The sequence below is a fragment of the Squalius cephalus genome (assembly GCF_949319135.1).
Source record: "Squalius cephalus genome assembly, chromosome: 13".
NCBI classification, from domain to species: Eukaryota; Metazoa; Chordata; class Actinopteri; order Cypriniformes; family Leuciscidae; genus Squalius; species Squalius cephalus.
Window position 1 is genome coordinate 24,528,086 of NC_137134.1, and position 20,969 is coordinate 24,549,054.

At 33.9% G+C, this 20,969-nt stretch overlaps 4 protein-coding genes across 9 annotated transcripts in view; 1 reads left to right on the forward strand and 3 right to left on the reverse strand.

Moving 5' to 3' along the window:
* Positions 1–10: 10 nt before the first annotated feature.
* On the reverse strand, positions 11–15,477 carry pxk (PX domain containing serine/threonine kinase). Of its 4 annotated transcripts, none has more exons than XM_079891604.1 (19): positions 15,156–15,414; positions 13,710–13,760; positions 13,564–13,611; positions 13,246–13,432; positions 13,082–13,159; positions 12,081–12,154; positions 11,718–11,792; positions 8,979–9,083; positions 8,770–8,871; positions 8,078–8,239; positions 7,749–7,866; positions 6,981–7,059; positions 6,400–6,448; positions 5,354–5,431; positions 5,024–5,110; positions 4,857–4,920; positions 2,965–3,021; positions 2,456–2,483; positions 11–1,570 (listed from the first exon to the last, which is right to left on the reverse strand). In XM_079891604.1, the coding sequence occupies exons 1-18, from the start codon at positions 15,267–15,269 to the stop codon at positions 2,467–2,469; spliced, it is 1,545 nt and encodes a 514-aa protein (XP_079747730.1). In that variant the 5' UTR covers positions 15,270–15,414; the 3' UTR covers positions 11–1,570; positions 2,456–2,466. The 4 variants fall into 4 exon arrangements, with proteins under 4 accessions (XP_079747730.1, XP_079747728.1, XP_079747729.1 ...); XM_079891605.1 differs by having other exon boundaries at positions 1,491–1,570; positions 2,965–3,018; positions 15,156–15,372; XM_079891602.1 differs by lacking the exon at positions 2,456–2,483 and having other exon boundaries at positions 15,156–15,477.
* Positions 15,478–16,275: 798 nt separating this feature from the next.
* Positions 16,276–19,120, reverse strand: rpp14 (ribonuclease P/MRP 14 subunit). Of its 2 annotated transcripts, XM_079891611.1 has the most exons (7): positions 19,041–19,120; positions 18,540–18,652; positions 18,348–18,432; positions 17,743–17,819; positions 17,376–17,454; positions 16,980–17,052; positions 16,276–16,858 (listed from the first exon to the last, which is right to left on the reverse strand). In XM_079891611.1, the coding sequence occupies exons 2-6, from the start codon at positions 18,611–18,613 to the stop codon at positions 16,981–16,983; spliced, it is 387 nt and encodes a 128-aa protein (XP_079747737.1). In that variant the 5' UTR covers positions 18,614–18,652; positions 19,041–19,120; the 3' UTR covers positions 16,276–16,858; position 16,980. The 2 variants fall into 2 exon arrangements, with proteins under 2 accessions (XP_079747737.1, XP_079747736.1); XM_079891610.1 differs by having other exon boundaries at positions 16,276–17,052.
* Positions 16,446–16,907, reverse strand: LOC307169627 (hydroxyacyl-thioester dehydratase type 2, mitochondrial-like; the record flags this gene model as incomplete). Its single annotated transcript, XM_079890356.1, has 1 exon — positions 16,446–16,907. The coding sequence occupies one exon, from the start codon at positions 16,905–16,907 to the stop codon at positions 16,446–16,448; it is 462 nt and encodes a 153-aa protein (XP_079746482.1).
* Positions 19,121–19,498: 378 nt separating the features above from the next.
* The window catches only part of rbck1 (RanBP-type and C3HC4-type zinc finger containing 1), an 8,568-nt gene continuing 7,097 nt past the window's right edge, over positions 19,499–20,969 (forward strand). The window contains exon 1 of one of the 2 annotated variants that reach the window (XM_079891606.1): positions 19,499–19,695. The gene's annotated coding sequence lies outside the window, so the exon portion shown is untranslated. The remainder of the gene's footprint in view (positions 19,696–20,969) is intronic. The other variant, XM_079891607.1, reaches the window with a different exon arrangement.

Below are 20,969 nucleotides of genomic sequence, written 5' to 3' on the forward strand. Positions count from 1 at the left end.
ACCACACAAGATCTGTTCCATTGTCTTTACTTCAATGTTCACAACAAAAAGCACAAGACCATTCTTTCAAAATATTGTCAATACAAGTTTTTTTTTTTATAACAGGGAAAACTATTTTTTTCAGCAATTTGAGGATGTTCACCTCCAGTGCTTTTAACAACGTTTGTGGCAACTGTACAGAGGCAAATATCAGTGGCAAATTTCTCCATTACAAAACACATTGATTCCTCTTCTGTTCTTGGATATACATAAATCTCTTTGTAAACTTTAGAACATTTCTTCTTCTCAAGACCACTGCTAAATATTCAGTGGTAAAGTGCTGTAGCAAAAACGAAAACATTAAATTCGTCCCCCACGGTAATAACAAAGCTAGGAATATGTACTACGATATTTAGCTATAATGGTTTCAGTGTCTGTATGAATCTATGTACAAATGAGTTTACTGTTACAAGAGCAAGAGATGAACTATTGCGCATCGTATTGTACATAATCACATTTAAATCTGGTTTTCAAGAGGAACCTGCGATGAACATGAATTATAGAAGTTGCTTTCTCCCTAATTGTGTGCAAGACAAGAAATCTCTTCCATTTACCACCAGACTGCAACAACCAATAAGAGTAGATGGCGTAAGTGACATAACAATGGCCATTATATAATCATGTCAGTGGTAAATCAAAGCCATTGTTTTTCTGGTACAGCGACTGTGTCGTTAAGGGGCATAAATGATAAACGTATCGTTTAAATGCTGCTATTTGTGCAACATGTTGATTGTGATCTTGCAGAACAGGAATACGAATATTACTTTCTTCTGAAAGAAAATTAGAACAATGTAGCTCAATATTTCCGCAGGAAAAAAACCCAAAAGAGAACAAAGAACGCTCTCAGCTTTTGTAGGCACAATGGTAAATGTGGCAAATGCTTAAAAAACATCATTCCAAACCCTCCAAAATGAACCATAATCAAAGTGGAATTAAAATGTCAGAATCAAACATCACTCATCTTATGAACCAATAGTAAAATCCTATTACGTTTCCATTCAAAGTAAATGTGCTGCCCGCATTCTCCACCAACTTGTGTCTTCAGGAGTCAGTACTATGTAGGTGGTCAATTTTTTCGCCCGAATGAGTGCGCATGTCCATTTTTTTAAATATGACAGTTGGTCCAAGCAGATTTGTTTAGGTTACACTGAGCAGCTTAAAAAAATAATATGCAGGGCTCCATTGGAATTTAATGTGAATAAAACAAACATTGAAGAAGTTCAGATACAAACAGTCACTCTTCACTGTTAGACGCAAGTTGCTAAAAAACTTTGAGTGGATGAATTGCACTAAAACAAAGATGAGCGTTTTTTTTTGTTTCACAAACGTGGGCCGCTGTGGTTGACAGTATCTGCTTTTTTCAGTTTGCCTTTGTTGAAGGATTGGATGGAGCTGAGGAGGGCACCCCGGCCCACGCCGTTGGCACCGGGAGGTGAGAGGGATGGAGGGATGGGTTCACTCCCAGGAGGTGGAGGAGGAGGAGGAGGAGGAGGAGCAGCGAGGGGAGGAAGAGGAGGCGCTGGAGGTGCTCCTGCGGAATCAGAAAACAGTCCGTCAAGATCGGTCGCGTTTCAGTAAGATACATACTCAGAATCCTCTGCGGTATGTAAACCGGAAGCGAATAAAGTACAACAGCCATTCAGAATGAGACACTTACCACAAAAGGCAACATTTAAAGTCAACATGAAAGTAATATAAAAAAGAAATATCGGTTGACTTGGAGTGCGTCCTCCGAACGCAGCATTTATCAGTTTTCGGACCCAGCCAGTGACTTACTCATTTAGACATTTACCGCCACCTACTGGCAGTTGTAGTTTCCTACTTAGAGTGTCATTTCATTAAAAATATATATATTTACATATTAAAAATATGGAAATTTCCATTTCATGTTGACTTTAAATAACTTAATGCTGATTTGTCAATACTGTGATCATTTAATGACCAATCACCTTCTTGGAAATAAGTGACTGACAGCATGACTCATGCCTTCTGAACCAATAAGCAAGATGCAAGGTTGTGCTCAGTTGCAGTTGCTTTAAGACCACAATTTTTTTTTTTTAATTCTTTATTCAAAAGATCATCTAAAAAAATTGTATCTTAAAAACAAGTATTATTAGTTACTAATATAAACATTGCATATATAAGAAAAAAAAAAACTCACAATCCACAAAAAGTGCTTTTTGTTAGAAAGAATTTACCCTCAGAAAAGCCCAATTTTGTGCCTAAATAGACAATTGCAGATTGTGAACTTTTAAAGTTGCATTAACCCTTCTCAGTAGGCTGGACACTTGCTGAACAGACCTCATTTAATATTAATGAGTAGCAGTTTTGCTGTGGGGAATCGGAATGTGCTACTGAGGGAGAGTGAGCTGCAACTTTATAGTGGAAACAGATTATTATTATTGAATTACTTTACCCCACACACGTTCAAAATGGTGCATGCTCTAGTTTTGAAGACAGCATGTAAGAGAGAGAGAGAGAGAGAGAGAGAGAGAGAGAGAGAGAGAGAGAGAGAGAGAGAGAGAGACAGAGAGAGGCACACACAAGTTACTGATCATATCAGAATGAGATGAAACATCGGATGATTATGATCTGGTAAGATGAATGGAGATTGCAACCGATTTCATGAGGAATTTGGCGATTGATCATGGAAATGAGAGAGATTAGGTCATGATTGATCTCAATTTGATGAAAAAACAGGAGATGTTAATGCGCCTGCAAGTTACAATCGAAAACATTTTACCACATCATGCAACAAACTGATAAATTCAGAATTATTTTTGATTTATTGGGAAAACTTTGATTGTTTTGATTGGACATACTGTAGGGGAATGTTTGGAAAAATGCACAAACCAGGAAAAACAAACTCTTCTGATGAAGTTTACATAATGATGGAGGATGAACAGAGTTATAAACGGGACGTACCTGGTAGAGGAGTGGGTGAGGACGGGCAGGTTGGAGGTGAACTCGCCCCAGAACCTGCTAGAAGACCATTAAAATGATTTTTACTGTATTTATACATTGACAGCTGTATCTTGGATCACGTAGTAATGAAGTTCAACAGAAGGGTACTGGTAGTTAAAAAAAGCCATTCAAAATCAGATGTAATATTGATAAACCTCTGAATATTTACGATGAGCACCAAGATTGTTAGCAACGCTATTTGCTTTAATAAAAGTCATGGAAGCTTGTTTCCGCCACTGAATAACAAATAAAAAAAGGTAATGTGTATTTGTAATATCTCAACACTGAGAAAAAAGTGTGATATAAATATATTAAGCGTGATATAAACTCGCAATTTCAAGGAAAAAGTCAGAATTGTAAGATATAAACTCGCAATTGCAAGAAAATAAATGTGAGAAAAAAAGGTCAGAATTACGAGATATAAACTCTGAATTGCGAGAAAAAGTCAGAATTGTGAGAAAATACAGTGCTATGCATAAGTTTAGACACCCATGCTAAAGTTGACTAAAAAGAGGAATAAAAAATCATCTTTTGGAAATTGAACTTAATGCCTTAATTAAAAAAATTAGGAAAAATCCAACCTTTAAGGACACCAATTTTCTTTGTGAATGAATAATGTATCGTAAATAAATAAATGTTCTTCCTTAAAATACAGGGTGCATAAGTTTGGACACCCCTATGTTAAATTCCCATAGAGGCAGGCAGATTTTTATTTTTAAGTATTTTCTTTATTTTTTTTTTAGGATAATATGCATCCTGATAAAGTTCCCTTGGCCTTTGGAATTAAAATAGCCCCACATCATCACATAGCCTTCACCATACCTAGAGATTGGCATGGAGTACTTTCCATAAGATCATTTCTCAATGCAAATCAAACTAGCTATTAGGCTAACTGAAATAAACCATGCCAATCTCTAGGTATGGTGAAGGCTATGTGATGATGTGGGGCTATTTTAATTCCAAAGGCCAAGGGAACTTTATCAGGATGCATAGTATCCTAAAAAAAAAAAAAAAAAAACCTTAAAAATAAAAATCTGCCTGCCTCTATGGGAATTTAACATAGGGGTGTCCAAACTTATGCACCCTGTATTTTAAGGAAAAACATTTATTTATTTACGATACATTATTCATTCACAAAGAAAATTGGTGTACTTAAAGGTTGGATTTTTCCTAATTTTTTTAATTAAGGCATTAAGTTCAGTTTCCAAAAGATTATTTTTTATTCCTCTTTTTAGTCAACTTTAGTATGGGTGTCTAAACTTATGCATAGCACTGTATATATATAAACTCGCAATTGCGAGAAAAAACGTCAGAATTGCGAGATATAAACTCACAATTGCAATTCAAAAGTCAGAATCACAAGAAAAGTCAGAATTCCTTGAGTTTGAGTTTATATCTTGTAATTCTTACTTTTTTTTCTTGCGATTGAGTGTCATGTGCACTTAATTATTTAAAAAAACTGTTTAATTATTGGGCGAGTTAGACATTAAGTATACAGTCTTTTATTCAAAACAAAAAATTATTTGAAGAAGACAAAAGTTTATAATATTGTGATTTATCTTGGAGCAGGTTGGTTTGGTTCATGGTTTATTACTTCTTACTGAAGAGTAAATCCATCTCAAATGGTCCAAATTTTTTCATTTGGCTGCTTGACCATTTCCATTTTCATTTTAATTGGTTTAACCACAAAAAGAACATCATTTAAAATGCTCAAGCAAGCTCCACTGGTCCATTTGAGATGGACCAACCCTGAAGATTTTCTTCTGGAACCCAGAATGCTGAAAACGTACATTTTGAAATTAAATTACAGTTGTTTATTAATAAAGGAAAGTTTGATAATAAATGAAACCTACCAGAGTTGTTATTGTATTTGACAGAGAGATCCTCCTCATTTTCATATGTCGACTGTCTCGATTTCTGGAAAATCAAAATAGGTTTTAAGAACCATTAAGTTCAGGATAAAACAGTGTGAGCGTTTAGTGTGAATCCTATTTATGGTAAAGCGTTTGAACTCATGTACCTTTCTGGCCAACATCTTCCTCTTGCGCTTCTCCTCCTCTGAGCCGTGGTGCGACTGCGCTCGCGTCAACCTCTTGTGCTGGTGGATCTGAAAATCACACGAGGTTTCGGTTACATAATCTTAACGGGATTTTCGAAGATAAGTTGAAAGGATTTTCCTGTTGTGTCAGATATCAGGGTTGGTGAAAATGTTGACAGTATTACATTTTATTCAACTTTTCTACACTGAAATGACAAGATTTGTGTTTGCGACACTGTGGCATAACATTCCTTAAGCAAGCCGAACATTTGTTGCACAAGAGATCAAAAGTGAACAAAGCAATGCACTAACCGTCCTCTGTTCCTCCACTAGACGCCTCTCTAAGCATTCTTTAGACGATTTCAGAGCCTCTTTTAATTTGGAGCTGATCTGGAGTTCGGAAAGAGAGAGAAAAAAAAAAGTTTGTTAGCATGTGTTTATGCAAACTGTATACAATTTGGCACAGGTGTGTATTTTTATTGGAATTAAAAATTTTCAACCCCATTTCCTTTAAAAAATATTTTTTGCACTAGGTACACAAAATACTTCCTCTTAGCGCCTTTTGGACAAAAATGTCTGCTTTGAAACCCAATTTTTAATCCCAGGGCCATTTAACTATAAAATAATGCAATCTTTGTTAAGAGGCTTTCATTCAGTTGGCAAGGCATAACATTTTTTATTTGTACTATTTTTTTTTACCAGATTTCCATTTTCTCAGGTTTGACCTATAAAGCAAATACTCGCTTTTTCCTGTTTTCTGCTTTGGCATCTTATAGAGCCAATTGGATAAATCATGCAGCGATAATTGTGTGGGTGTGTTGGTATGGATGTTAGAGTGTGGTTTGTAGGTGTGTAATAAAAAAAATATGTGTGTGTGTTTGTAATATTTGTGAGAGAAAAACTCTACTTTAAATAACAAATACAACCACTGTGTCCCAGTGGAGTTTTGCTGGCATCCAATTGGGAAAATCTGTTATTGCGCCCAAACAAATTCTAACTGAAAGCTCATTTTTTGAGATATCATCCTCAAATTTGGAGCATAGCTTGTTTAGATTTATGGCTTTGATTTTCTAGCCGTTTTAGAGTTCAACATGTTTCATTAAATATAAATTTTATATACAATAATGTTCATAAATCATTTTCTTAAACTTAAACCTATATAACTTTTTTTTGGTTTTACTTTTTACAACTTAAGCCTGTGCTCCTAAGCTTTTTTATGTCATGCCTAAAATTTTTATGTCAGTTTTTTGACACGGACATTTTTGTCCATTATGGACCCATGTGTAACTTTTTTTAATTGATGCACAAGGGTTAAATAAAAAAATAGGTTTATTTTTTACTTCAGTTTGCTTGTTTACCTTAAACTGGGGTTTCTCCGAGTTAAACAGCAGCACGTCATTGAATAACCTGTTAGAACGAGAGTAAAACTCAGCAACCGTTTGTGCTTCAGTTTTAAACAATGTCAAAATTCGCAATTACTGCTTGACTTTCAACCACATGCTTTAGATTCACAATAACGTGACATAGTTATAAAATGAAGACATAATGTTTTGTACTCATGACTCATAGGATGAATCTCACAAAAACTTGTCAAGAACAGGTCCGGGTCATATTTTAGCCAAAACTCAACAGAAAATAAATAAATAAATTGTATTTTGTATAAAGAAAATGAAAATCTGTTTTTTGCACCATTGTAATTTGACATTATTTTCATGATATTACGCAAAACTAAACAATATTAAGCAATAAACATTAACTCATGACAATTATGCCAATAATTTTATTCAAAATATAATATAATTTAATAAAAATAAAAATAAAAATGCTATGTATAAAAATATAATGATAAAACAAAATATACGACTTTAACTAATTGCTAAATATCTAATTTGTGAGATTTACTCCTGAGCACACAGCAGGCCTGAATATCGTAACTCACGGTGTTTGTAGTAGTTGGGAAACGGTTGGCATTCCCGTTTTGCAAGCTTCTGTGGACAGGATGGACTGAAGTACTGATACTGTGGGAAAATGGAAAACAAAAGGTAACGTATTACATAAAACCATTAACTACACACGTTTTACGAACACACTTTGGGATTCCTGCTGTAGGTTGTTAACTATTGCATAAAACTGTACAACAGTTAATGTTTTGTAGCTTGAAATGGCAAGTTCAACTTATTAAATTAACTACAACTAATTTACTCATTGATTTAGCCTATTATACACACAACATCCACGCTCTCCACATTCAGACAGTAATCTGATCAGTGCTACTATGTGCTTGCTTGTATGCACATATATGAAATACTTTGGCTAATTTAATTTGTGCTTTCAGTTTACAATAAGAGTCTAGTACATTTTACCATGTTTAAATTGCCCCTATTATGCTATTTTAAAGGTTCCTAATGTTGTTTTGGAGTTACAACACATTTACATGTATACAAGGCCGAAAAACACTTGAATTTTCTCATAATAAACATTGCAACATCACCTCTGATTGGTCAGATGGCCCTGCCCAATCTGTTGTGATTTGTCTACTCTGCTCTGATTGGTCAGATGGCTCAGTCTGTTGTGATTGTGTACTCTGCTCTGATTGGTCAGTTGGCTCACAAACAGCTATATTACACAGCATAATAAGGGGATTTTAAATAAAAATTGGTCAGACTCCAGAGAACATTCATAAAGGTGAACAGAAGATCATACTGACCTACAGATGGGAACTGGGCCGGAGGATACTGATCTACAGGCACGGCATCAGGCGGGCGGCCATACGTCATTTCATAAAGCAAGTGTCCAAATGAGTAGATGTCTATGCTTTCTGTTGTCTGATAAAAGAAAAAACATCAGCTTTTCAACATCAAGCAGTTTAATTATTAATATTTAAATGATTTAATATTAATAAGAAAAATATAAAATAATGAATGAGTTTAATAATAATATTTAGGAGTTTTATAATACATTATTTTATAATTTAATTTGTTCAATGGAACAAATTGGATTTAAATTTTTAGTTTAATAATGATAAAGGTCTCTTACATTAATTTTCCTGAACTGTGTTACATAGGGTCGGTAAAATGATGGCAGTCCCAGTAATGAATTCTCTATATCCAACAATTTACACGTGTTCTCCTCGATCAGGACATTGGATGCATGAAGATGCCCGTACGGAAAACCCTTGTCATGGAGAAATTTTAGTGCCTGGAATAAAACATAAAATACGTATTTACATTTGGAAATACGGCAGTGAAAAAAAAATGTTAAAGTTTCGACATAAAATAATAGTTAGCAAACTCAAATATATACTATCATTCAAATGTTTGGGGTTGGCAATATTGTTTAATGTTTAATGGTAAAATTGTTTAATACAGTAAAAACAGTAATATTGTGAAATATTACAATTCAAAATAACTGTTTTCTATTGGAATATATTGTAAAATGTAATTTATTCCAGTGATTATTCCTTCAGAAATCACTCTAATATGCTGATTTTCTGCTCAAAAAACATTTCTGATTATTATCAATGTTGAAAACAGTTGTGCTGCTTCATATTTTTGTGGAAAGATATTCTTTAATAAATAGAAAGTTCAAAAGAAAAACATCAGAAATCTTCTGTGACATTTTAAATGGCCTTTACTGTCACTTTGAACAATTTAATGCGTCCTTGATAAATAAAAGTATTAATTTCTTTCAAAAACTAAAAAAATATCTTTGAACACGTCGTAACATACCTCCAGAATCTGTCTTCCGTATGTTCGGATTTGCTGCAGCTCCAAACCCTGGATCTTTTTGGGATTGCAGTACTTCTTAAGAAAGGGTTCTTTGGGCTTCACCTGGAGGACCGGCAAAATTCAAGACAGAATTAAAAAGATATTGAAGTATGTTAAAAGTTACAATCTGAAAAAAACATTTTTGACAAGTCAAGAAGAAGAAAACAAACCTTGCAAATGTGATCCCTAAGCGTTCCTTTCTCACTGAAAACTCTAATGACTAGTGCAGACGATTCACTGCTAGTGGCGAAACTGACGGCGGAGATGTTTGAATGCTACGGAAAAAACACAAAAGTCAGAAACATATAAACACTTCTAAGTAAACTTGTTCTTTGAGTGTTTTTGTCCATGCAAAAGTCACTGACACAATTATAGGATGTTGTTGGAGTTATCAGGGTGTTGCTATTCGGTTTGTAAAAGGTGTTCTGTTGGTTGCTAGGTAATATATAATATATTTCTATTAGACATATAAAATTTGTTTGTAGAAAAGCCTGGAAACTGAATGAAACAGGAAACATTAGGCCTCACTTTGCCATCAGGTCACTATGACCCACACTAATCGGTACCATGATATTAAGTTGTTCTTTTTGATGTTATGTAAACTTTCTTGATATACGGTTTTTAATTCTCTTGATGATAAAAAAATAGACCAATTGGTGGAATGCCACTATTAAAGAGAAGCCAGAAAGATTAGGAATTAATTGTGGCAGAAAAAAGGAGGTTGGTTTCATAAAAATGAAGATAACCCAATGAATTTAGGTTGTAAGAGTGAGATTGTTAGAAATACAGCTGGCGTCTCAGCTTTGCTGACTGGACCAACAAAGTCTGATCTTTGGCATCTGGAACTTCTTGAGATTGTTTGCAAAGAAGAGAAGACTTTTTCTACAACAATTGCTATGATATTCTGAACACTAGAATTCAGATTTCTTGCATGTTTTCCCATGAGCCTCATGGCCAGAAGTGACCTTGTCATGCATTCCTCATTACCGTGTTTCTCAGTTGGCTTGCTTTAATCTGATCATCTGGAATGCAGATATCACGATCAAACGTGCACCCCCATCTGACTGATGATTTGCCTTGAAGTAACCATTAAAGGGATAGTTCACTCAAAAATGAAAAATTCGGTCATCAATTATTCACTCGCACGTCGTTCCAAACCCACAAGAGTTTAGTTCATCTTCAGAACACAAATGAAGATGTTTAAAAAAAAATGAGAGATTTCGGTCCCTCCATTGAAAGTCCATTCACCCAAAACTGAAACTGTGGATCGAACGGTTTACTCCAAGTCTTCTGAAGAGATATGATCACTTTATATGATAAGCAGATTTAATTTAGGCTTTTATTCACATGCAAACATTGGTCAGCGAACATACATTGAGCACTCATATGTAAACAGAAGGTCAAGCATGAGAACCAATGAGGTTCGTTCTTGCGAGGCACGCAAGTGCATTTGAGTTTCCGTTTTCCATATCTGATGTGCTCTATATGTATGAGCGTTAATCAATGTTTATGTCAATAAAAGCTTAAATTAAATCTGTTCATCATCTAAAGCAATTGTGTCTGTTCAGATGACTTGGATTAAACTGCTCCATTCATATGGATTTATTTTAGGACCTCTTTATAAACGTTTTGAACCGTCAGAGTTTTGTGTGAATAGACTTTCAATGGAGGCACAGAAACATCTTCATCTGTGTTTTGAAAATGAATGGAAGTCTTATAATTATTAATTGAAAAACGTAGAAATTTTGCCTTGGAAACTAACTGAAATAAGCTTAAGTTGAAGCACTTAAATTACTAACTGGAAATAAAAACAACAACAACAACAATGTACTAAAAAAAATGTAAAAGCTCTTCCTTTTTGTGTACAGACAACAACGTTGTCAGAACGATCCCTGTTCACACAGATCCGGGAAAACTATTAAAAACGCTGTATTATTCATGCCAGGCTAGTAGTTGGCGATGTCACTTTATAAAGAAACTCTACGCGCCTACAGACTGAACACATAATACGCATGCGCATGACGTCACCGTTTTCACAAATTCATGTTTTTGTAGTTTACCTGCAGACAATAATGGTATCGTTTTCAAAAACTTGCACTTTGAAACCTGATTTCAAAAGTTCAAGCCCCCAAAACGCTGTTCTCATAAAAGTTTTTTAGTTGAAAACGGTTTGTCATGTAAAAGGCCCCTAAAACTGAAATAAAAATGAATTAATGCAAAATTCTAATATTTTAAAGAAACTAAAACTAATAAATAAGCGCATAAAATTACTTAAAATGACACTAAAATTTGAAATAAAAGCAAACTAAATATCTTAACACTGAAAATATCTTAACACTAAAATAACACTGCATCTAACCCGTGTTCGGGTGTCTAAACATGACTTTAATGGAGTCTTTTGTAAAGATGGGCTTGCAGTGATCGGTTTAATCTGGTAGCACGGCTGCTGAACTTGAGGAAGCAGAAAAAACAAGAGCACATGACAGTGTTCGCACACAAAACATCCAAACATTCGGGTCAGTACACAAAGACAGGCTCTTTTAGTTCATTCCCGACAGTGTGTCGGCTCTCCTTAACAGCTATGCAATTAAATACAACAAAAGTGAAGTTAATTATATTCCTATTTGTTTTGCATTATGATAATTGCAGGTAACTCATGAAAATAATGTCTATTGTAAATTGATTACTAAAAGATCATCACACTGCAACAATGTTTTGATATATAATAAAATTTAAAAAATCAATACTAAATATTTATGCTAAAATGATTTTCAATCTGAATAGTCGTAAATTTATTTTAGGCCCTAAAAACCACCAGAACTTCCTAGCAACACCATAACAACACTCTCACAACAACTGTTCAACAATATATCAACGCCGGTAACCCCACAACCCAATTTAAGACTTACAGAAAATGTTGGAAGCAGCTTCATTGCAGACTGGAGATCTTTGTCAGACAGGAACTTATCTGGACCCAAATCTACCTATAATTGGTGAAGAAACGTATTACGGTGAGCTCAAGGGTCACACAATGCTGTGGCTAATTATAGAAGAGAATGAAAACAAATACGTCAAGAGGGATTAGTAAGTTAGTTAAGTTCTTTGTGCGGCCAAACAAAGTGGTGTTGAGTACAACAAACAAGATGTACTGCATCAGGGTTACATAATAATGGGAATTAAACAAGTTGAGGGTCAAAGTACTGGATTAACGGTCAAGAATATAACAAAAAAAAGTTTTTGATTGTGTTTGTATGGGTCAAGATGAAACTTACCCAGCTTAATACTTGTTTCTCTTTGGGTTGATCTTTGTCTTTGACCAAGAAGTACCTCTTTCTCAATCGCCAGCCTATAAAAAGACAGACATTAAGTGATTGAATAAATATTAATATCAATAAATAGAAATCTCACCTCAAAATTGAAAAACCGAAAAATAATACAATAATATACTATAATATTAAATAATATAATATAATAATAACATTTTTGATTGTGACATTCATTTAATAACAAATAAGAAAATGTTCTGCTTTCAATTTTCATTACCGTAACATGTAAAAAAATTCCATTCTCAGTAACGTAATACAGTAACAAACAAACATCCAATTTAACAACTACACTTTCCAAATGTATTTTTAAATGAAACAAAAATGAATTAACATTTTGTGCATTACAGTAATGACAATGAGATTTTTTTTTTTCCATTACGGTAATGACGATTTGCAGGAAAAAAAGCTTAATTTTCATGAAATTTCCAAATTACAATTTTTTTTCCTTTTGATTTTGCAGTAAATGACCTGAACATGTTCTAATAGGTAAATGTTAAAACTTTGTTTATGAATCATCCTCTGAAATAAACCAAACAGCAAGTTTCTTCTCAAATGTGTCTCGGCTATGTAACTGTTTTTAGAAGATAAAAAACGTCCCATGAGCCTCTGAAATCCATCAAGTTGTCAGGAACTATCAATGTGTCAACGTGATTTGCTGGGCCTGACGCTGGGATGCGAATATAAACAGTGCGTCATCATGAGAAACAAATCAATAAAACTTGAATCATTAACTTTTATAGTTGTGATGCACCTCAAGGCTGACGACGTTGATCTTTCATGGTCAATGTAAAAGCAACTCAAATTTTAATTAATAAATAATATAATAAATAATACATTAATATAATATAATATAATATAATATAATATAATATAATATAATATAATATAATATAAAATTGGACGGAAATGGTCAGCATTTGACCGAACAACTGTACAGCTTTACTCACCAATGTCTTTTAACGGCTCAATAACCTCCCATTTTGGATCGGATCTGAAGAACATGGACACCTGCTGTAAGGCTATTTCTGAAAAATAAGAAAGGGGTGAGTTTTAGAATAATTTTGAAGCACAAAATCCCATCTAGTCTTAAAATACACCCTGGCTGTATTACCTGTGTAGTTTGCAGAGTAAGTGTTAGTGTCAAGAAACTTTTTGACCAGCTCACAGCTGGAGAGGACATGGTGACGCGTGATGTGGTTCAGATAGGCCTGAAGACCCTTCTGACGCTCGGCTATAAACTCTCGGTCCATGTTTCCTATCAGCTTCTTAGGAGGAAGTGGCAGGTTTAGGCCAGAAATCTATGAACACAGAGAGATTGACTCATACTTACTCTTTCACTGATGAAAGAGTATTTATTTGGAAACAGCAGGAACACGTTTAAAGGAAAGGATCCCATTTCAACACAGGCTTGTTCTAACAGTCCACTAACCAGTAAACTATTATTCAGCATGTCAAAGTCGCTGTATCGCCGGATGACCTGCGAAACAAATGAAGACTAAATCAGTCATTGTGTACATAACAAACATGATAGATGCCATGGATAGATGGATAGATGGATGGATAGTCCAAACTCACCGTCCAACTGTTGTCTGTGGAAACGCCCCTTTGGACACGAATGATATACTCCTGTTAATAGAGAAAAACCAATGATGACTGAATCCAAACTAGGAAATATACATTAAAATAAAAAGTACAACAGCAAGAAAAAAAGCCCCCAAATCATCTTTAACATCAGCAAACCAGTTTATCCTGACTAGTGGAAACCAACCTAAACAAGTCCATCTTTGTTTTGTTATTTCTTCACATTATTGGGAATTCAAGAGACCGAAATCATGTTGTCATAGATTTGTGGTTTTTATGAAAGAATTCTGAAGAAATGTCAAAACAGGAAGTGAAAAGACAAAACGTAACCAAGTCTCCAAAAACCCTGCAACAACCTCACGGTGACCCTGGCGTTTATGGTGAGGTCCAGATGCTTATGCTCATTAATGTTTGACTCTCCTTTAAAAATGTCACCTGATAGTTTCCATACGACTAAAACAAGAGCAAAGGTACTCAGTTCCCAGAATGCACTGCAACACTATTTTTATTTAGATGGCATCAACACTGTGATATGTTTAGATTACAAAATAAATAGCAATAAATCTATTTAATCAATCATATTAACTGATGATTTAGGTGAAGCTGTTAATGTATTATATATTTTTTCAGTTCGACTAAACTAAAATAAGTTTTTTTTAAACAAGACATTTAACAGGTTGTAAATTTCACAGAATCGAAAGTGGATTACTAGATTGCACTTTCATAATGGATCAGGAGAAGTGAACAGATGAATGGATGAGACAGGAAATAATCGTATGTCTTGTGGCTTCGGTTTCGCTGCACAAGGAAATTATGTTCGGCTCAGATGCAAATGACCTTTTTTTCAATTCCGCCCGTAAAACCACAAGTCACAGAGCCAGACAGTTTAAAATGTCACATGAGATCTGCAGCATAGATGGTATCTGTTCTGAAAATGCTTGTAAATTGTTTACTTCAAAACTCTTTTTTTTATATATATATATAAAAATGACCCTTCAAAAAAAAATTTCAAAAAAATAACAAGCTACTATTTACATATCACTTTTCTTTAAAAGTTGATTATGTTCAGCATATTTGATTTATGCTATTTTTTATCAGTTCATTCAAAGTTGAATGCACTGTGAAATTAACTATTTCTAAATGTGTTTTTTTTTTATTACATTTTCTAAATTTTTACCTTTCACTAAATGTACATTAAGTGTTCCAGTCTGAACTGACAATAGAAATTAATATTAAACTACGAGTCATCTTTGTCACTAAATGCGATTAATTTGATCCTTATCGACAAATAATCGAGAATCAACAACGTTGAACGTCAAAAAAACGTCATCATCGACGTTAAAGCCCCATTAAATCTGATCTGCTGGCATTTCAATGCGCATTTATGATCGATATGAAAGGTTTTAAAGACCCAGAGACCCTCCGGGTGGTTCTGTTTACCGTGTGCGACTGTAAACTCTGGCTGGCCTCGATCACGGCGCTCAGCGGCACGGTATCGTCCAGCGGAGGCTTCCTCCCGGACAACGGCTGCGGCTGCTGCTCCATGAACGCCATCCCGGATCAAAACAACACCAAACAGCCCCGGTTCGACAGGGTTCGGTTTAACCGAGAGCCCGCCTCTGTCGGTAAAAGGACGTGACGGTTCACTGCGCGACTGTGCTTGTGACAACGTGGGAGAAACGAATCAGAAACTGCCAGTAAAATGTGACGTAGATGTTCTAGCCGAGAGGAGCTCGTCCACTCTAGTGCGCACTCTCGAGTGAAAGTGAGTGACGCCGCATTTGTCTTTATAGTCACCAAAAATATAATTTAAGCCTGCCCGTTTGTAAAATACAGAAATTAATCAATTATTTACAGTTATATTCTGTTGTATTTTCCTGACAATAACATTGAAAAGAAAGAAATAAAGTGAGAGGCGCCATGTTATAGGCTAGTAAGTGCACTCAAACAGGAAACCACATAAGGCTCACGGCTAAAATCAATCATATCGTTTCTTGTGAGGCTCGGTATAAAATGAAACTTATCAAAGTAACAAATAAACTGTTTTCAACTTCATTTATATGGCTGTCGTTATGCAGTTTTGGTTGGAGTTTGTAACACAAGCTTTGCATCTAGGGTAAATGTTGACAAAAAAATATCATGTGACCAGTCGGAGTAACATGTGACTCAATATGAATGAATTCTCAATTTTTATCTTATATATTCTTGGCAAAACATACTTATTTTCCTCCCATCTTGAACATGCTACATATAGTTTTATATATATATATTTATTGAGGACTATTATTAAGATAGTTATTGGAAGATATTGTGGTGAATAACCTGAAGTTGTGGATGCATCACAGAAGATTTAGTTTGAAAGAAAAGTTTTTAATAAGTAAGTTTTTACGTTTTTTTTTAAATAATTTGCTGGTTAATTTAATGTAATTGTAATACTATTATGTTAACCATACTGCTTTCAAATTACTATTAGAAATAACTATTTGAAAGGACTATCTGAAAACGATCCCCTTGTTGAGGTTGGAAACAGCTAGATTTTACCCACACCAGTCAAGTCAAGTTATTTTCTCACACAGTTTATTTAAACTGCACCTCAGAGAACAAAAGCAATGAATATTAAATCTTTGAGTGAGCGTCACATTTCAAAAGAACAAAAATAAGCAAGAAAGAACATTTAATTCCTGGCAGCATATCTGGAACATAAACACAAAAACTGAACGGAAGCATTCCTCACAATTGCTCTCCATTCTGCGGCATCATCACTATGACCTCTCCCTCCATGACCACTTTGTCTTTGACAGCGCAGGAAACAGAAATAAAAGCGAAGGACATTTTGATCTTTTTAACCTCCGCTTCCGCCTCAACCTCCTCTCCAATGTAGAGAGGCGCCGGAAAGCGTATTTCCTGGTAGAGGAACACGCAGCCTTTACCGGGCAACTTTGTCCCAATAACTGCTGAGATCAGACCGTTAATCAGAACTCCGTGCACAATGGGGGTCTCAAAAGAGGTCGTTTTGGCGTACTCTGGGTCGAGGTGGAGAGGATTCGTGTCCCCTGTCAGCTCAGCAAAAAGTGCGACGTCTCTGGCGCTGAATGTTTTGCTTAGTGAGGCCCGTTCACCGATGTAAAGCGACCTGTGCCCCACTGTGAGGGATGCAGGAACTGTCAGTGCTGAGTTGACAATATGGTACATATTTCTGTTGAAAATTCTTCTTCTAAGAAAGAACGTCATTTTTCCAAGGTATTTTTTTTTTTGTAGGCCCACCTCACGATGTTAACTGGTCTCCAAACTGCAGCTCACGGCTATTCCCAGACAGTGCTAACAAAAATGGCGACACCTGCAATGATAAATAAAAAGAACATAAGAGTTGCATTCAAAACAGATGTCTATGACACGGATTAGAAGTTAAATGGGTTTCAGAATCTAAAACGAGATAAACAGCCACCACAGTAACCGCCTTTCTGACGCAAATTGCAAAGTACACACAGTTTGGCTGACAGACTGCCAATAGCCACGTTAAAATTATGTTGAGTCATTCCTGGCAGAGATACAATTGATCCACAAGCTCTTTACTGAAATCCAGTGCGAATTAAAAGAATGCAGACTCAGGGCTCATTAAATGTTGAATCAGCTTCAGACGTAATACTGGGAAAAACGTACCTGTGTGACTCTCAATGCACATGCCTCATTTTGATATGATCCCAGTAACGTTAATGCACTCCACAATTTCACCAGGCCACTGAGATTAAGAAACAACAGAATATTAAGAATGAACATCATTAGATACACAAAATGGGTGGGACAAATCCATAAGTGTTTATTCATTTCAGAAAAAATAGTTCGCTCTGTGTTTCAGATACTTATTCCTACAAAAAAAAAAAAAAAAAAAAAAAAACTTAATTTAAACGGTCCCAAACTCAAGCCCAGAGGGATACCCCAAGTTCATAAACAGCTCTGTACTTCAATTAAACCATGCTTAAACACTTTGGCCTAATTGTTCAAGATTTGTACTAGGAGCATGACTTACCTGTTGTACACTCGTAGTATGCCGGTTAATTGGTTCTCATCAAACTTCAGCAGATCAAATGGAATAGAAGCTCCAATCTGCCATACAGAAGAAATATGATTATGCATCCGAAACAGTCAGAAAGCAGGATAAAGTCAAAAGAGACTACTGACTACAGCACATATTTATACAACAAAGAAAATTAAGAATTAAAAATTAATTAAAAATTAATATGTTTTTTATAAATAAAACATCTTTAAACTATTTTATTAGGGGTGTAAATAGTCTCCATCTGAAAATAAAAATTCACTGTATTTATTACAGAAGTTTTTGTTATTTTATTTATTTGGAATCATTTATAATTCCCAATGTATTATGCATTCACTGCTTATCCAAAATATTTGTCCTTGAAGTTGGGTTTGTACCTTCAGCATATTTTTGTATGAAAATAATTATGAATTTTAGCAAAGTATTAAAATTTAACAAACTAAATAATATTATTTCAGATTTCACATATTTTTAAGTATCAAAAATCTGCATCAGTGTTACACTTAAATTGTGAACACCATTTAGTAGACTTTATAGAAACCATATTCCTACATGGTTGAGCCATACTATGTGCTCACCTCTCCGTAAAGTTCTTTGAGTCCACGAATGATCAATTGTTTGAAATCTGCAGAAGAAATATTTCTGTTTCCATTCGCCAAAACCCTAAAAATAAAGAAAAGAAAAATGTTGTTTCGACCATTTAATGTTCACCATCTAAAGACTGTAATAAAACTAACCAGATCAAAACTGACCTGTATCATGACACTTACAGAGATATTTTCATATAATGATAAACTGAAGCATTTTTGTAAACATATCGCTCAAACTTTGAGGGTTCCTCCATAACTTGTAGTTTGACACAGAAATCCTTTCAGATGGTGTGCTAGAATTAAGAAAGAGATGAACTCATTAATATCGATGCATTTTCAGTACTGTTTATATAAATATAGTTGCATATTCAACCATGCTAAATAAATACGGTAATTATTCAGTAACAACCAGGTACATGAGAAAGTAACATGGTATTACCATCTAATACAATCATTGTATCATAGTACTGACACAATATTCTTTATAAAGGTGAATTAAAGTAATAAGCATTATTGGGAAGATCAGTTTCTTCCAGGTCACGTGCAAGGTCTGTATTGCTACAAACTCTAAAAAATACTTAAACTACAGATTTAAAGAGCCTCCAACCGCTCGAAAAAACAATTTACATTGAATTATGCAATCAAACAACTGTTTAGAGGTCTAAAAACAGATAAACTCACAGAATTACAGGCTGTGTTTGTCCTTCATTCACAGCATGCGGAGCGCCATGCACACTCTCGCGCTGTCAAATCTCGCGAGAACACCTCGATAAAAGTCAACATGTCGGGGGAAAAACACAGACAGTAAATCTATATTTTTTACAACACTATTTCAACGAAAGCGGTCACATTTACTGCTAACTTTTTTTGTTATGACTATTTTTAGCCACATTCCAATTAAGCTTTTTCAGCTACTATTTATAGATAACAAATGCATACTAAAAGTAAAAAAATAATTAAACATTAATTTTGACTTCACGGGGACTTTAATTTCAGGTCTTTGTATTTTTATATTCGCAATTTTTTGTTAAAAAAATATTTTAATTAATTTGTATATAATTATTCTAATTAATTTTATTATATAGCAAAAATACTACAAGTGAACTAAATATCAGCCGAGTGTGTTTTCCGCATCTGTGTTTGATGGAGTTGCACAACCTCACGAGACTTTCTCACAGCGCTGACTTGGGACTTCCTGAAGCAACTTCGTTTCACTTTTCATTCCTCTAAATTTCCCCAGTTTTGAGAATACCACGGAGGTTTTAATTAACAGCGTCGAGATAAAAACACACAGATACGACACGAAGAGTGTTTTATTACAATTGTCCTATGGTTGGTAAGTTTTTATCGTCATGTTTGTTTTACTGTCGCTGCTGCTGTGCTGAACGAGCGCATGTTTTATGTTTGCGGTTGTTTAAGGTTGTCAAATTTTACAAATAGTGTAAAAAATACATAATGCACTTTTATGCCATTTCTTAGATGTATGCAAAACGATTTGTATTCATATTTACTCATTTCTATGATTTAGTTATAAATTACACTAACAAATAGTACCTTGACGCTGCCATGTTTTTTGAACATGTACGAATCATAAAGTACCATGGTATATGCCAATTGTTAGAATACTTTAATGGACTGAATTTCAACTGGTGCAAAATGTCAATAAAAAAGTACTACTGTATTCTGGAATTGGCATGTAATATAATGTAATTAAATAAACTAGGTATATGAATATACCACACTGAAACATCTAAATTAACTATCAAAAATATGATTTAACATCACTGAACCAAGATAAATGTATACCAGCAAACCTAAAAGTTATCGATTAAATCAGTTACGAATAGCTCTTTAATGTAACATTTGCAGGTTACCACTTTTTACAGTGCAGAGCATATAAAAATACCATGGTATAAGCACAGTACTTTTTTGTGATCCAATATCTACAAATATTGCTTGTTTTTTTGGACATATACTGTAATATATATTTTAATATAATATAATATACAGTATATTTAATTTATTTTGTTAATTTAAAAAAATATATATTTTATTTAAAAATATTTAAATATATTTACTTATATGAACTATTTAAAAAAAATAGTCTGAAAAAATATATTTACTTATATGAACTATTTTAAAAAAATAGTCTGAAACTAAAACTTATTGCAATGTTAATATAATAGAAAATGTTTTTATTAATATTTATACAATCTTATTTAATTGAAAAATATTTAAATATTTATATAAATTAACTATTTAAAACAATTTTAATCTAAAATTAAAACGTATTGCTGTATATATATATATATATATATATATATATATATAATACAATATTTACAATTAATTTTATTATTTATTTCTATTTAATTTAAAAATGTTTAAATATATTTACTTAAATATATTAACTATTTAAAAAAATGTTGTGTAAAACTTATTGCTGTTTTTTGGACATAATGATATGATTGATATGATATGATATGATGTGACATGACATGACATGACAAAAATAATATATTTTTATATCTATTTTTTAGTATGCACACATATATGTCTAAAGATTGTAAGTTAACTGTAAACCACTGTTGTGTTATTGTTCTATATAAA

Bases quoted from the DNA above. Each gene is read 5' to 3' on its own strand.
- pxk (XM_079891602.1), bottom strand. From the start codon at position 15,269: ATGGCGTTCATGGAGCAGCAGCCGCAGCCGTTGTCCGGGAGGAAGCCT. The intron at 12,155-13,081 runs GTGAGTAAAGCT...GTCTTTTTATAG, and splicing joins TGAGCCGTTAAAAGACATTG to GCTGGCGATTGAGAAAGAGG. The intron at 9,084-11,717 runs GTAAGTCTTAAA...TTTTTTCCGTAG, and splicing joins AGCTGCTTCCAACATTTTCT to CATTCAAACATCTCCGCCGT.
- rpp14 (XM_079891611.1), bottom strand. From the start codon at position 18,613: ATGGAGGAACCCTCAAAGTTTGAGCGATATGTTTACAAAAATGCTTCA. The intron at 17,820-18,347 runs GTGAGCACATAG...TCTGTATGGCAG, and splicing joins TCAAAGAACTTTACGGAGAG to ATTGGAGCTTCTATTCCATT. The intron at 17,053-17,375 runs GTACGTTTTTCC...TTATCATTGCAG, and splicing joins GTGCATTGAGAGTCACACAG to GTGTCGCCATTTTTGTTAGC.